The sequence below is a fragment of the Paralichthys olivaceus genome, chromosome 2 (assembly GCF_024713975.1).
Source record: "Paralichthys olivaceus isolate ysfri-2021 chromosome 2, ASM2471397v2, whole genome shotgun sequence".
In the NCBI taxonomy this organism is placed as follows: Eukaryota; Metazoa; Chordata; class Actinopteri; order Pleuronectiformes; family Paralichthyidae; genus Paralichthys; species Paralichthys olivaceus.
This window is the reverse complement of record NC_091094.1, coordinates 12006377-12020362: the sequence shown is the minus strand read 5'-3', so window position 1 is coordinate 12020362 and position 13986 is coordinate 12006377. Positions and strand designations below refer to the sequence as shown.

The following is a 13986-nucleotide window of genomic DNA, read 5'->3' as shown; positions in this document are numbered from 1 at the left end:
CGCTGAGCACAGCAAAGTCCCCCCTAAAGGTTAGATCGCTCCTACACTGATGTATGCCTGCTCCCTCTCACACCTTTCCCTCTGCCCTAAAACGCCCCTGTCCTTGTGCTCCATTGGTCATCTCCGGTCAGGTGGACAGGGGATGCCCCAAATCCTCTCCTAAGACACGAAAATACTCCCAACGTCCTCCAGTGTTTGTTGCGGACAGTTGATGCATCAGCTGCGTAGCTGACGCCACCGACCAGGCAGAGGGCGATCAGCTAGGACCTGCTATCCTTTTTCTTGAAACTTGGCTTTTGAATAGAGGGGCCTAAGCCGGGACAAGTAGGATGGGGGCTGGAGCGAGCGCCGAGGAGAAGCACTCCAGAGAGCTGGAGAGGAAGCTGAAGGAGGATGCCGACAAGGATGCGAGAACTGTCAAGCTGCTGCTGCTAGGTAAAGACTTTCAAGCTAATTCAGTGGGGACTGAAATGTTTTAACAACATACCTCAACATGTGGTTGCACACATTCAAGGAGCTATATAAAGGAGCTCCTCTCCCTCAAGGAGAAAGAGGAGCTTCTTTATATTTTAAGTATAAGAGTTAGTTCTTCTGTCTGGCTGTAAAGTCAATGTGGTGTTACTCTTGTTAAAAGTTCTGTGATGAGAGGACAAAAATTCTCATCACTCCTTAAATTTCTTTATTAGTTATTAAAATCTCCAGAGCCAATGCATTTACACAGGCTGTGATGCAGACACAATATATTTGAGTCAAGTAAAAGCTTATCAATCTGTGTCATTGAATTGCTAAGACACTTAAATAATCACTCAACCCAATCCCTGGTTAATCTTGCAACAGGTCCTCACACAAAGGGCTTAAACCTGAAGGACACGGATACCCTGAGGTCCAAGCCAGAATTACAACAGGGGCCAGTAGCTGCAGTATTCACAAGCCATTACAAAATACATTTCCAACTTGAGTGTTCAAAAAGTGAGGTGTCTTTTTTATGTAAGGTCAAGTAGATTATTTTCACCGAAATTTCTGAACAGTATATAACAAGCAAAAATATTCACTAACAAATATAAGCTGACAGTTCTTATTATTATTATTATTACAGTTGGCTATGAAGTGTTCTGAATAGTAATCAGGGTTGTTACAGATAATGCGTCCCCTCTTGATAATGTAGGTCAGGGACAGGAGAAGTTCCCCTGACATCAGCTTTGAATAAGATTAGACCTGAAGTAAGAAGCGTTGGGATCATCTGTCTGTCTGGTTACCTGTAATTAACACAAAGTCTTCTCTCATACTCACTATTAAAATACAAATTAAAAACACAAGAATTATCATAAAGAAGTCTCCCAAATCCTAAAAAATACTGTTTGGATTAAAATCATATCTTTATTATTAATTTTCTCTTACAAATTCATACAAATTTGAAAACTTATTCATCAGCAATCATTTCCAAATCTAATAGTAAATAATAATAAATAATTATAAGGCAATCCATGCTTAAAAAAAGAGTCTGAAGAAGTAAAAAAGAAAGTTATAACAACAAACAATGCAAGTAATTATAGTTTATTTGTTTTACTTTTTTCATACAGGTGCTGGAGAATCAGGCAAAAGCACAATCGTCAAACAGATGAAGTGAGAACTGTGACTTCTTGACTGAAACATTTCTGATTTCCAATCACGCTGAATGGGAATAATATAGTAATGCTTTATTTTCTCCTCAGAATTATCCACAAAGATGGTTACTCGCTTGAAGAGTGCTTGGAGTTCATCGTCATCATCTACAGCAACACCCTGCAGTCGATCATGGCCGTGGTGAAGGCCATGAGCACACTCAATATTAATTTTGGCCACTCTGATCAGCAGGTAATGACAACTGTGATTCAACTTTACAAGTAAAGTCAGTGTCTGGTTTCTTGCTGTGACTTGTATGTGAACCAGTCCTCTTGCGTTCACGCTGCAGGATGACGCCAGGAAACTCATGCATCTTGCAGACACCATCGAGGAAGGCACCATGCCAAAAGAGTTGTCAGACATCATTCTGCGCCTGTGGAAGGACTCTGGCATCCAGGCTTGCTTTGACAGAGCCTCAGAGTACCAACTCAACGACTCCGCTGGATAGTAAGAAATCAAACCAGCTGAGGTTTAGAATTGTGTTGCATTATTGTTTGTTGTTGAATTCATGTCATTTTCCTTCAGCTACCTGAATGACTTGGAGCGGCTGGTCCAACCAGGCTATGTGCCCACTGAGCAGGATGTGCTGCGATCAAGAGTGAAGACCACTGGTATCATCGAGACTCAGTTTGGGCTCAAAGACCTGAACTTTAGGTGAAGCGGTGCTGTAGTTTTTGGGGGGTGCCACTAGCTAGTCATCGTCAGGTCTGTCATGATGATAATACGCCTTTGTTTCAATGCAGAATGTTCGATGTGGGTGGCCAGAGGTCAGAGAGGAAGAAGTGGATTCACTGTTTCGAAGGCGTGACCTGTATCATCTTCATTGCTGCTTTGAGCGCCTACGACATGGTGCTGGTGGAGGACGACGAAGTGGTACGATAACACAATTTGTGTCTTATCCCTGTGGGACCATAGACTGTACATAAAGATGGATGACATGACAGCTCCCAAAAAATGAAGTGTTTATTGCCACCTAGTGGCTGGCTGCAGTATTTGTCATATATCCCGACTCCCCCATGTTAATAGATGGTACATGGATCAAATGAAAAAAAATTACATGTCAAATGTATTTTTCCCCAAGATTTTAGATTTCTGTCATTTTAGATACATAGTTGTGGTCACACTTGAGTTTGTTGGTGTTTTCTTCCCATTAAGTTTAGTTTTAGTAAGTTACGTCAAGATTGACAGCTGAGACTCACAATTGGTTGAACGCTACAGCGCCTCCAATTCCTCAATCGCTGCCGTGCATACTCTGTCTCCGAATCTGCAAGATGGTGATGTTTCACATATGGAATATTGATCATCTCTACATACAGTCTATGGTTTAGTTGCTGAAACATTTATTTATTTGAATGGCTTTGTTTGGGGCTGAAACTCATATTTTTTCTATCAGAATCGAATGCACGAGAGTCTGCACTTGTTCAACAGTATCTGCAACCATCGTTACTTCGCGGCCACCTCCATTGTACTCTTCCTCAACAAGAAAGATGTGTTCGTTGAGAAGATTAAGAAAGCTCATCTCAGCATGTGCTTCCCTGACTATGATGGTACGTAAATAATAGCAGGTTTAATTCTCAAGAAATTGACTCTGAATCTAATATTCCCTTTTATATCTTTTCATTAAGGACCCAATACCTTCGAGGACGCTGGTAACTACATCAAACTGCAGTTTTTGGATCTGAACATGCGTAAAGATATCAAAGAAATCTACTCTCACATGACCTGCGCCACAGACACAGAGAACGTCAAGTTTGTGTTTGACGCTGTAACTGACATCATCATCAAAGAGAACCTGAAAGATTGTGGTCTCTTCTAAGAGGAGAACCCCGATGAAGGTGGGCAAAGTTTGCACGGTATTGATAGTCCTATATAACTACTTGTTCAACTTGCTAACCAGTGTGTCTCTTTCCACAGGGTGCTGTTGTGGCCCTGTCACCTTCCACAAATCTCTCCTCAGTTATAACTGAGGAAAAACTGTCTCCATCAGGCCAATGCAAACAAAAAAATAAATAAATCGCTTTGTTGTGTTCAAAACTAAGCTGTAGCTTTGACCAATGACATGAGCTCAGCAGAGACCAGAAGAAAATCCAGTGCAGACTTCAGTTGAATTTTTAGTCGAGCTAACTTCTCTCTCGAGTCTCGTTGGAGGGGCACACAGTCTGTAGTTGAGACATCAAAAGCTTCTATCAGCATAAAAAATGATTTCCTCTCACATGCACTAATGTGAATAAATAGAAGTCAGGCTAACGCTTCATGCAACTGGTCAGTGTACCGCCAAAAAGGAAACAAAATGGCCTCACCACCTGCAGACGCACTTCAGCCTCTGTTAGATATTCAAGACGTTACTAGAAACAAACAGATAACAGATGGATTGGTAAGAGAGGGGATAGAAAATTTAATTTACTGCAGTAGCTGAAAGGGCCATTGTATATAACTAAACTGATTTCTAGTGGATGTAACATGAGGTCTGGTGATATCATGTTGATGTGTAACACTGTTGAATGGTAGATGTAATTTATCTCAACATAAAAAGTTCCAAGTACCCAACGATAAAGGCCTGTGAGCCTGCGACCCTGTACAGAACCAAATGACTGTAAACCCAGATTAAATCCATTAAAGCTTCTGTAGAGAAACGAGTACTTTTACATTTTTCACAAATAAAAAGCAACACAGCAACATCTTGGTCATAATCTGTCATTTATTGATCTCTTTATTTAATACTGATTGAAACAAAGAGTTAATTGACCTTTATTTTTTAATTACACCTTTTTTGCTTTCTTGCTAATAGATGGATGAGAAGATCAAAGTGTAAATAGGAAGCTACAGTGAGCTTCGTTCAACACAAAGGACAAAGGACATCAACAACTAGCTAGGCCCTGATAGAATATGTAAATCCACCGACTAGGACCACTCAAGTACACAAATTAACATCCATCCATCCGTTATCTACACCACTCTTCCTTTAAAGGTCACGGGGGGGGGGGGGGGGGCAAATCCTGGCGACATGCTAACGACCATATCGCCGTCCCACCCACAAATTAACATGTTACATGTAAATATGTCCACAAAAGAGATGGTCCAGCACATTAACAAGATGCAACAGGAGATAACATCCTCTTCAGTAAAGTTTGACGTGTTTTACTCATCAAAGCTAATCATCACACTTCCGACACCTGCACCTTAAATCTGCCATTACTGAGCAGGTCCCACAAATAGTTTTCATGAAACAGGCCCCTGATTGGAATAAAGTATTATTCATCTTCTAATCCATCTCTCAGCAAGAAAGTCAATAAATGCATTTCCCCAATATGTTAATGATCTGGGGGAAAGTGGGTTTTGTCATGTCCACCACTCAGATATGTCATTGCTGTCCCCTGAAGTAGTTTCAAAAACACTTGAGAAATGAACAGCTGTCTCCAAAAGACAAAGAAGATGCTGGTGAAATGCTGTATGCGAGCGACACAGCCCGAGGCTCTGCTGAGCTTCACAGATTCTCAGGATATTCGGTAAAAGATGAACCAGTCACAAAATACATGAAATCATTTATCAACGTGAAGGAGACAGCGTTTACTTTTCTGTTTTTAGGACATGAATGGATATTCACAGTAGGACTGTACTGTTCAGTGTGATTATTCTTCAACCTCAGATTAACAAGTTGCAATATAAATACCTAAGGCTATCCTAAGACATTTTAGGCAACAACATTTCAAAAAAGTTTGTTTCTTTTAAAAAAACATTCACTGCTTTATGTTTTTCCATTTAACCCTGAGTTTTCACCACGTCACAATTAATAGATATGATGTGCAATTATGTAAAAGACAAACAACAAATGTCCATCTTCTCTAAGAAAAAAAAATATATAATAATCAGAGACAATGCAGGAGAGTGTGAAGTAAAGATGTCAGATAGAAAACAAAATGTTTTCACATACTTACATTAAAATAAAAATGTGTTTATGGCTTTTTTCATCATGTCTAACAGGGAGCTTCATGTCATTATCAGTGTAAAACTGTAAATACACATGGAATGACACCTATTGTGCAATATCACCAGTGGGCTTAAAAAAAAAAACAACAAAAAACATGACAATATTAACCACAACTAATATGCACTGTTCAGCAGCATCCAGAAAGACAGAGACAATCTGAAGGCACTTGAACAGCAAGAGTCATCCTGAACGTCTCTCTCTCTCTCTCTCATACTCTCTCTCTCTCATACACACACACACACACACACACACAGCGCCATGGCACATCTGTTTGCCCTTTGTAAGACATCGAGTAACTAGAAGCCTGAGAGATGAACACTTCATTAGTGTTATCAGAAATGTGGCAGCAGGATGCAGTTCTGGTTCATGTTGTCTGCTACTCTTTAAGTTTTACGTGACACATTTGCATAGCACAAGCAAGACAGAGGCTTTTTTTTAAAGCAACACTATGTAACTTTGTTAACCTAAAATAGCAGCTTCAAGATTACTTTATGGTTTACTGACATGAAACGACAAGAATGGTGCAACTTACATTCTCACTGCTCACCCCGAATATTTGTTCTTGCTCTGTGAAACTTTGGTGAGCTGGTTCGTTCTGTAAGACGAGCATAACTGATGGTCACAGTTTAAATTGCCAGAATCATGCCTAGCAAGAATAATGCTGAAGTGTTGATCAGTTAAAAAGACTTAGACATCATTAAAAACAAGCGTTTATCTCCAATAATCAGAGAGGAAACTTTTGGGGGGTTTTCTGAGCTGGTGTAATTGTTACAGCGGCAGCTCCTCTGCTTCATGAAGCCAGTGATCATGGGTAATATCCACCATTTAGTTGCATTTCAGTTCAGTGAGTGGTGCTACACAGTCAGAGCTCTGGTCAACAGATTGATAAGCTTTGTTTTTTTCTCTACATTAAATCCACTCACTTGTTTGGACACAAAGCCCGACAGAATAATCACCAACATGTGGGTGCAGAGGGCGCTGTTGCTCAGTAAAAGTTACAGGGTGTTGCTTTAAAACTGTTAAAATATAGCTAATCCCAATCTAGAAGAAGAAAACACTAATTCTGTAGAAGGTCAGAGAGACTAGAGCTGTTTCAACATTTTGGAAAACTGACCTCTGGCCAACAAAAGACCAAACAAGGCACAATCTAAAGTAGATTAAAGCCTCACAGGCAGGGTTTACAGTGTGTGCATGAGTTATCACCTGTCATTATATGTTAGTGTGCAGCCCTTATGTAAAAGCACAGATCTACTCAAGTGAGTGAACTGCAAAGAGGCACTAATCATAATGTTTAGAAAAGAGGTGAGTTTTTATAGGCTATACATTTTACATATGTGTGGCTAGATGGCACTGTTCCCATAAACACATCATTATTATTCACAGCTTAGCTGTCATTTCTCTCTCTCTCTCTTACACACACAGTACACACACTCACACCTGAACAGACATTTTTTGCTCCAAAGACTCCCAACACTTATTAGAAAACCAAAACCTCCATTCATCACCTGCCAAAACGCAGTGAAGCATGACTCCTCTTTTTCTGCCTTTGTTAAGTACATGCTTTCACACCCAGAAGCCAAAGCACCAAGACACACACTTTTAATGATACGGCAATTAATCAAACTGGTTTTCTTTAGAGTCAGTTTCTTGGATCCCGAGCAGCAGAACAGATGGGCCGAGGAGCTTGACCACCGGTCGAACTTTTCTAACCTCACTGCCTCTGCACTTCAGGAGGCGTACTGAAGCCCGCATCATGCCACTGTCCCCACATGCGTCCTTTTAGAAAAGTCCCACCATGTGGTCGATCTGCCTCATGTAGACACTCTTCAGTGGCAGAGTGTACCGTCGCTCCTCTGGGATCCTGTTACACTGTAGAACAAAAGAAAATAAAAGAAACACTGAAGTTGTTAATGTCAGTGAAAACAATGAACAGTAAGTTGGTCTTGGGCGAAGACGGCAGTCTTACATTGCTAGTGTTGCTGGGAGGTGGCCGGGAGTTGGACTCGGCTTCTGCCAGTGCCCCCTCCTCGCACGGATACAAATCATTCCATTTTTTCTCCCTGAAGCGCTTGTCTATAGGCACGACGTGTCCCTCTGTGGTGAAGATGTACTTGTTATCGGATTGGTGAAGTGGGTTGTCCTCATCAAACAGCTGCAATGTAAGAGAAAAAGCTTTATTTATATGACAGTATAAACAGAGCTACCAATACCAATTATTTAGTTTTTCTCATCCTCTCAGGAATTTTCTGCTTTTCGCTTTTTAATTAAATGTCTTTGACTTTGCAACTATATGTGTGGAAGGAAACACAATATTTAAGTGAGCGTGCTTTATCACAATGGAAATGTGACGTGCAATTCTTACTAATATCTGGTATCTTTAACAATTATTTATTAAAGCAGCAATAGTTTAAACAAGTCTAGTTTTAAGATCACTAGCAGTTAAGTGATGTACAGTCTTTGAATTATGAAAGGATACGATTTAACATCTGAAATATCTTGTATTAGTTATTAAAACCACTTGTTTATGATCATATTATGTCCTCATATCATGTAGGTTAAATTCTGACACACTCAGGCTCTAACTTACCAGGTAAAGGTATTTGCAAGTCTCACTGAGGAAGAAGCTCTCCATGCGATCCTCTTTGGATTTGTCAACGACGTGGTGGAGAGTGGCGTACCCACATCTGCAAATAACACAGCTCAGCTCAGCTCAACTTAACGTAAACACAAATTAAAGCACTTTACAAAGAGGTGTATATTACATGACCCACACCTGACTTTGGCATTTTTCTCAAGGCTCTGGAGAATATCCATTCCAACATGCAAATAGAAAGGATTTTTGGTCGCCTATGGAAAGAAAAGTAGATAAAAAAAGATCTTGAGTAAAAGGTAACAGTCATTAATGACTGCCCACATCAAACCTGCATCACAACATATCAGTATTGTCACCTGGTACAACAGATAGGTTGACTCCACCAGCTCTGGTCTTAAGGGGTAGAAGAGCACGTCAGGAGCCTGCAGCTGCCAGTTGTATCTCTCTGGCAATGCCCCAAAGCGCTTCCAGATGGCATAGTAGAAGGCGTGCAGGCAAATGGCGTTATCTACATCACCGTTCAGCACCTAGGACAAGAGCAGTAGAGCCTTTCTTTAGTTAAACATTTCTTTTACACTTTAACACATCACTTCTTACAAACGAAAGTGCATAATCTAACCTGCAGACCAGGAAAGAAGGCTTGAAGAGAGTCAATCCAGGTGTTCATAATTTCACCACTGAACATGTTCACATTAACATAGAGAGGCGGGTCACCCTCGCCTTCATTACAGGACTCCCTCCTGAAAACCAGAGGGAAGCAGACAGAGGTTCAAATATGTGTGTAGCCATGAACTCCAGAAAATGACCCCTAATGGGGCCTGGACTTTGTCCGGGGTTTGCCTTCCACATATGAAGTTAACAGCAGGATATTCTCCAGTGACACACGTTCACAACAACAGAAAAAACCCAAAGCGATAAATTGCATGTGGCAGAAAAAGTTGAGTATGTTTACTATTTTGACAAAATTCTTTCTCCTTTCTGTATTTGAACACATTCATGTACAGAAGCAGCCACAGTGTTAACATATGCTTCTGCAGTTGGGCACCTCTCAGCTAAAGCTACATTTCTGGTAGTATGTATGCATATGTAAAAAAAAAATTACAATTTTATTTACTCTTTGTCTGGTCAATCATTTGCATAACTGATGAAGGTTTCAAGTTTTAGCTGAGTCATAACTTCATATAACGAAATGCTGCCGACACCCATTCACTTTCACAATAATGCACGGAATCTACTGTGGGACGTGTTTTCAGAGTGGGACTCACCCTCTCCTCATGTGGTTCTGTATGCTCTCATAAGAAGCTTGAAACATCCTGTAGTCCTCCTTCTCACCAAAAAGGATGTATGATTTCAGCAGATACTCATAGAATGAGTCCATACCTGCACCGAGGCCACTCTGCTTCCCAACCCACTGGCCTGTTTGGATATTAACTACATTACCTAAGAACAGAAATCACAGAAAATTGGAGACAGAACCATATTGTGCAGAAATCAACTTAAATAAAATAAGTAAGAAAGAAAGCACATGAGAAAGAGAAAGTGTTGTCACGAAGTTGTAGTACACAGCTGCACATACCTAACAGACCGGTTTCATTGCTTCTCAGGTTCCACAGAGCTCTAACTGCTCGTCTGGCTACCCACTCAAATGTGGAATCGCCGATTAAGCGGCTAAGAATCCCAAACTCCACCAGCAGCGACCCAGCTCCTGCAGTGCAAGTCTCATTGATGCTGTCAGGAGGGACACCAGTCTTCAGGTTTACCTGCATTCAAGATACAAACCCATGAGTCTGCTGGTTGGTGTAGTAAGTTATCCAGTTTCACTCACATGCAACTACAGTAATCAGTGCTACAACCGTTAGATATCTTGTGTGTATATTAGCAGCTGCCTCGTGTAATGTACCCGTCACTCACCCTGGGGTAAGGGATGCCCGTGCTGGTGTTCTCGAAGGCCGGCAGTAAGCGGACAGCCAAGTCATGAGCTAAGTGAAGCAGCTCATCATCGTAACCTTCGAAGCCCACTTTGCCAAATGGATGTTTTGGGTCAGTCAGCAGGATGTGAGCGGAGATAAGGCTTCCCAAGATCCTTCAGTGAAGACGAGAAATCTTACATTGTGATGGCTCAAAGAAACAGATGGTGCTTTTCTTAAACATTATCATATAGAATGTCTCATTCACTCATTCATTCAGTGGACTGGGTCAAACACGCTTTGTCTTCAAACCATGGTGATGTACGTTTAACTTCAGAAATTAGCCTGGATTAAGAGAAAAGTGCACATGTAGTTTCCTTCTGTATTAGACACAAAAAATAGCAGCAGCATTTGTACCTTATGTTTGCCTCAAAAACCTGCACCGTTGAGTCCTTATCAAAAGATACAGTTTCTATAACCAGCTTGACGGCTCTCTGGAACTCTGTCACGTTGCCAAGCACCTGCAGAGACACAGCACATTATATAGAGTGAGTTGGCGTAGAAAAGAGTTACAAACCGTGCTCGGTCCAAGTGTGCAAAGTTGGTAGAGAAGTATGCAAACTGCATTACAGCTGTAAATAAAGGAAAGGGTTCAGTGAGTAAAGAGAGCAGGAAAAACAAGTTTTTGTGTTGTCGTTTCAGACTGTGCAGCACTAAATTGGGTTAGGAAAGGGGTTGATCTACAAGCTTCTTTTGTTACATGATTAAAGTTTATAGGTATTTTCATTATATCAGATCACAACTGTTGTAAAGAAGCTATTTCTGCCTACATCTTTATTCAATTTCAAGAAAGTACTACATTTGTTAGAGAGATTTTTGACTGAGACTGTGAATGCTGGTGACAAGAAGACATAAAGGAGACACTTAAGACTGTCCATGTCAGGGTTAACACACCCATACCAACGAGCACTTTAAAAAATCTACTTCACCTGACTCAGTGTCAGGGGAGGCTGTGAGAGCAGCAGAAAACCCACATCTTACACCAGAGGATGTGTTAACCACTGTGCTACTGAATGTGGAGCAAAGCTCTGCTTTTTGAAAACAGGTGACGTTAAGCTTACAGGAAAACATGGTTCAATACCCTTGCTACTTTTAGTTTTAAAACAGTGATGGAGTGTAAACTTACCAACAGAGTGTCTAAGGTGTCAATTAACGTCAGGGAGTAGTTCCCCAAGACATCATTTATGTTGATGTTTGACCTGAAAAGAAAAAAGTGAAACAGACTCATGTGATAGGAAATAATCAATAGATCACCCAACTGAATATTTTATATCCAAAAACAAAATGTGTGTTTAGATCACATGTAAAATCTTTAATATCTGACAGAATGAACAAGACAACAGAAACATAAGCCATTTTAATTCCTTCCCACTAAAAAGGGGTCAGAGTTAACACTAAACTACCTGTTTGACTGGAATTTGACTATGCATACAGACACCACTGAGTGTGAGGTTTTATGAGCTTTAAATGGTAGTTGACGGATACGTTTAATCAGTTAAGATTGATTCTATGATTTAACTATCATTAAATCTTACCATTTGTATTTTGGAGTTTTCCAACTTTTTTGTCTGCCATTAGTTTCAGCCCTTCTTTTTTAAGAGACCCCTGTAAGTGGCATCGAGCATTCTGGAGCAAGAATTTTCTTTGGGATTAATTAAATTGTATCCAATCTTAATTAGACTTAACAGGATAGTTCACCCAAAAACGAAACTTTACTCATTATCTACTCACCACTAAGCGCTCAGCCCTGGTATTCACATCTGACTCGTTACAGTCATTTACACCAAGGTTTTAGCCTAAATGTCCTCTGATAGCCTCCTTCAGAGCCGTGTTCTTGAGTGGATCACAGACCTATAGGCTATAAACATGATGTGAATGACCTCATTTCGAGTCAAATACATACATTTGAATGTCAGTGCTTACGGACACTTGGATGACGCCACAGGAGCAGTATGGAGGCATTTTCTGTATTTATTTTTTTGGGTCACCATTTACTTCAATTGTACTGGATTTGGCTGCAGCACTGTTTACCCCTGAACCTCCAAAAGTGTTGTGTGGACTCAAACACTTCACCCACACTTCCCTCACCCACAGTGGTGAGTACATAAGGAGTGCATTTTCATTTTTGGGGTGAACTAACCCTTTTAACTTATCGATGACCTGTTCAATATGAATGAACCACGACCCGGCTCCCCCCTGACCAACAGGGGGCATCACTGAGCAGCAGACGTGTGGCACTTGGAAGTAATTTGTTTACCAAATGGACGCAGATCGCTCGGTCCGCAGGAGACAGTTAGGATCACACTGAGACTGGACACAGGTTTGAATGACTCACGGGTTCAGCACGTCTGGTCCCCTCCCTTCACAGTCAATGGGATTCAGCTCGTCCTCGGGAAACGCGTAAGTCATGTAGTTGTCATATCCGAAGTAGAACATGTCTCTGGCCATGTCCTTCATCTTGGCTCTCAGGGCGTCAGGGAACGAGCTGTATCTCCGCACGTACTCGTCCTTGTTGCCGTCGAAGAAGCTCAGGTAGGGTCTCCCGGGCGACTCCTCCTCGGGCTTCTCACAGGCGGTCGCCGTCTGCTCATATTTGGGGCCGTGGATCCGCTGGGACCACGAGCCGCCCCCCGGGTCGCTCCCCTTCTCCTCCCCGAACAGCACATCCAGTTTGCGCAGATTGAAGCCGAGCTGGAAGTTGAACCCGCAGATCACGTTAGGTCCCAGTCCGAAAGCGAGCCACAGCACCCAGCTGAGGGAGAGCCTGAGCACCACGAGACCGACCACTATTGACCTCCATTGCATCTTTGCCCCGGTTCGGTCCTACAAAGCATAGTTTACAAAGTCCGCGCACCGGCGAGCGGCTGAACGAGTGAGAGAAATCCTCCGTGTGTCAGGCAGGAGCAGGAGCAGGAGGAGCAGAAGGAGCAGGAGCTGAGGGAGCAAGAAGCTGCAGTGACTCCGCTTCACACGCTTCCTGTCAACAAACCGGCCCCTCCCACATCTCGCTCTCTGATTGGCCCTTCCCCTGTGTCGTCATTCGAAAGGTGAGACGCGCTCGTATGATGATTGGCTGCGGAGCTGTCAATCTTCCGGGTTGCGTTTCGTGGCAATCCTGACGTGTCGTAACTTCAGCTTCAAACCTGAAGGGTTGGTTCCAGCAGCTTCACTCAGAGGGTTAGAGGAGGAACCGCAGGAGTGTGACATTTATCATTTATAATAATAATATTCTCCATCATCATTGTTATTAGTAGTAGTAGTGTTTTATTATTATAATTCATTATTTTCATTCATGTTAGGAGTCCCAAGGAGTCAACGCACAGGTCAACAAACAAACAGAGGTTGATGAAGGACCTCAAGATTAAGATTGAGGAGGTAAAATAATTAGAATTAAAAAGACAATAAGTAGATAATGAACAGACATTTGTTACATGTTTGTGTTATCATGTAAAAGGCACAGTCATAAAATATGTCATTAGTTTGAGTTTAGTAGCCTGATAGCAGAAGTAATGAAGATTTAGTTCTCCTCTGAGGTACATGATAACAGCAGCCTGAACACATGAACTCATGAGACAAAATATGAGCAGGTTGTTGTCTTTAATGGATAATCCATTGAACCAACAGATGTTTTTTTCCCCATAGCATTTATCCAAACAAGGTTACAAGGTGCTTTGCAAAATACACAATTAATAACATAAATTATTATAAGCCATTAATAAAAAGGTTTGTGTTAACAGATTGTGGTTAAGTCACTTCACTGATTGCCTGGTTGAACC

General features: G+C 41.5%; 2 protein-coding genes across 2 annotated transcripts; one reads left to right on the top strand and one right to left on the bottom strand.

Moving 5' to 3' along the window:
• The first annotated feature begins 190 nt into the window (after positions 1-190).
• On the top strand, positions 191-3916 carry gnat1 (guanine nucleotide binding protein (G protein), alpha transducing activity polypeptide 1). The gene is made up of 9 exons (XM_020101598.2): positions 191-435; positions 1581-1623; positions 1713-1854; positions 1952-2109; positions 2188-2316; positions 2406-2535; positions 3056-3209; positions 3288-3497; positions 3577-3916. Exons 1-8 carry the CDS (start codon positions 330-332, stop codon positions 3476-3478), a joined length of 1053 nt encoding a protein of 350 aa, XP_019957157.1. The 5' UTR covers positions 191-329; the 3' UTR covers positions 3479-3497; positions 3577-3916.
• Positions 3917-4342: 426 nt separating this feature from the next.
• edem1 (ER degradation enhancer, mannosidase alpha-like 1) lies at positions 4343-13200 on the bottom strand. The gene is made up of 12 exons (XM_020101699.2): positions 12546-13200; positions 11337-11409; positions 10568-10671; positions 10155-10326; positions 9820-10003; positions 9509-9683; positions 8863-8983; positions 8600-8770; positions 8424-8497; positions 8238-8334; positions 7617-7802; positions 4343-7519 (listed from the first exon to the last, which is right to left on the bottom strand). Exons 1-12 carry the CDS (start codon positions 13013-13015, stop codon positions 7430-7432), a joined length of 1917 nt encoding a protein of 638 aa, XP_019957258.1. The 5' UTR covers positions 13016-13200; the 3' UTR covers positions 4343-7429.
• Positions 13201-13986: the final 786 nt, after the last annotated feature.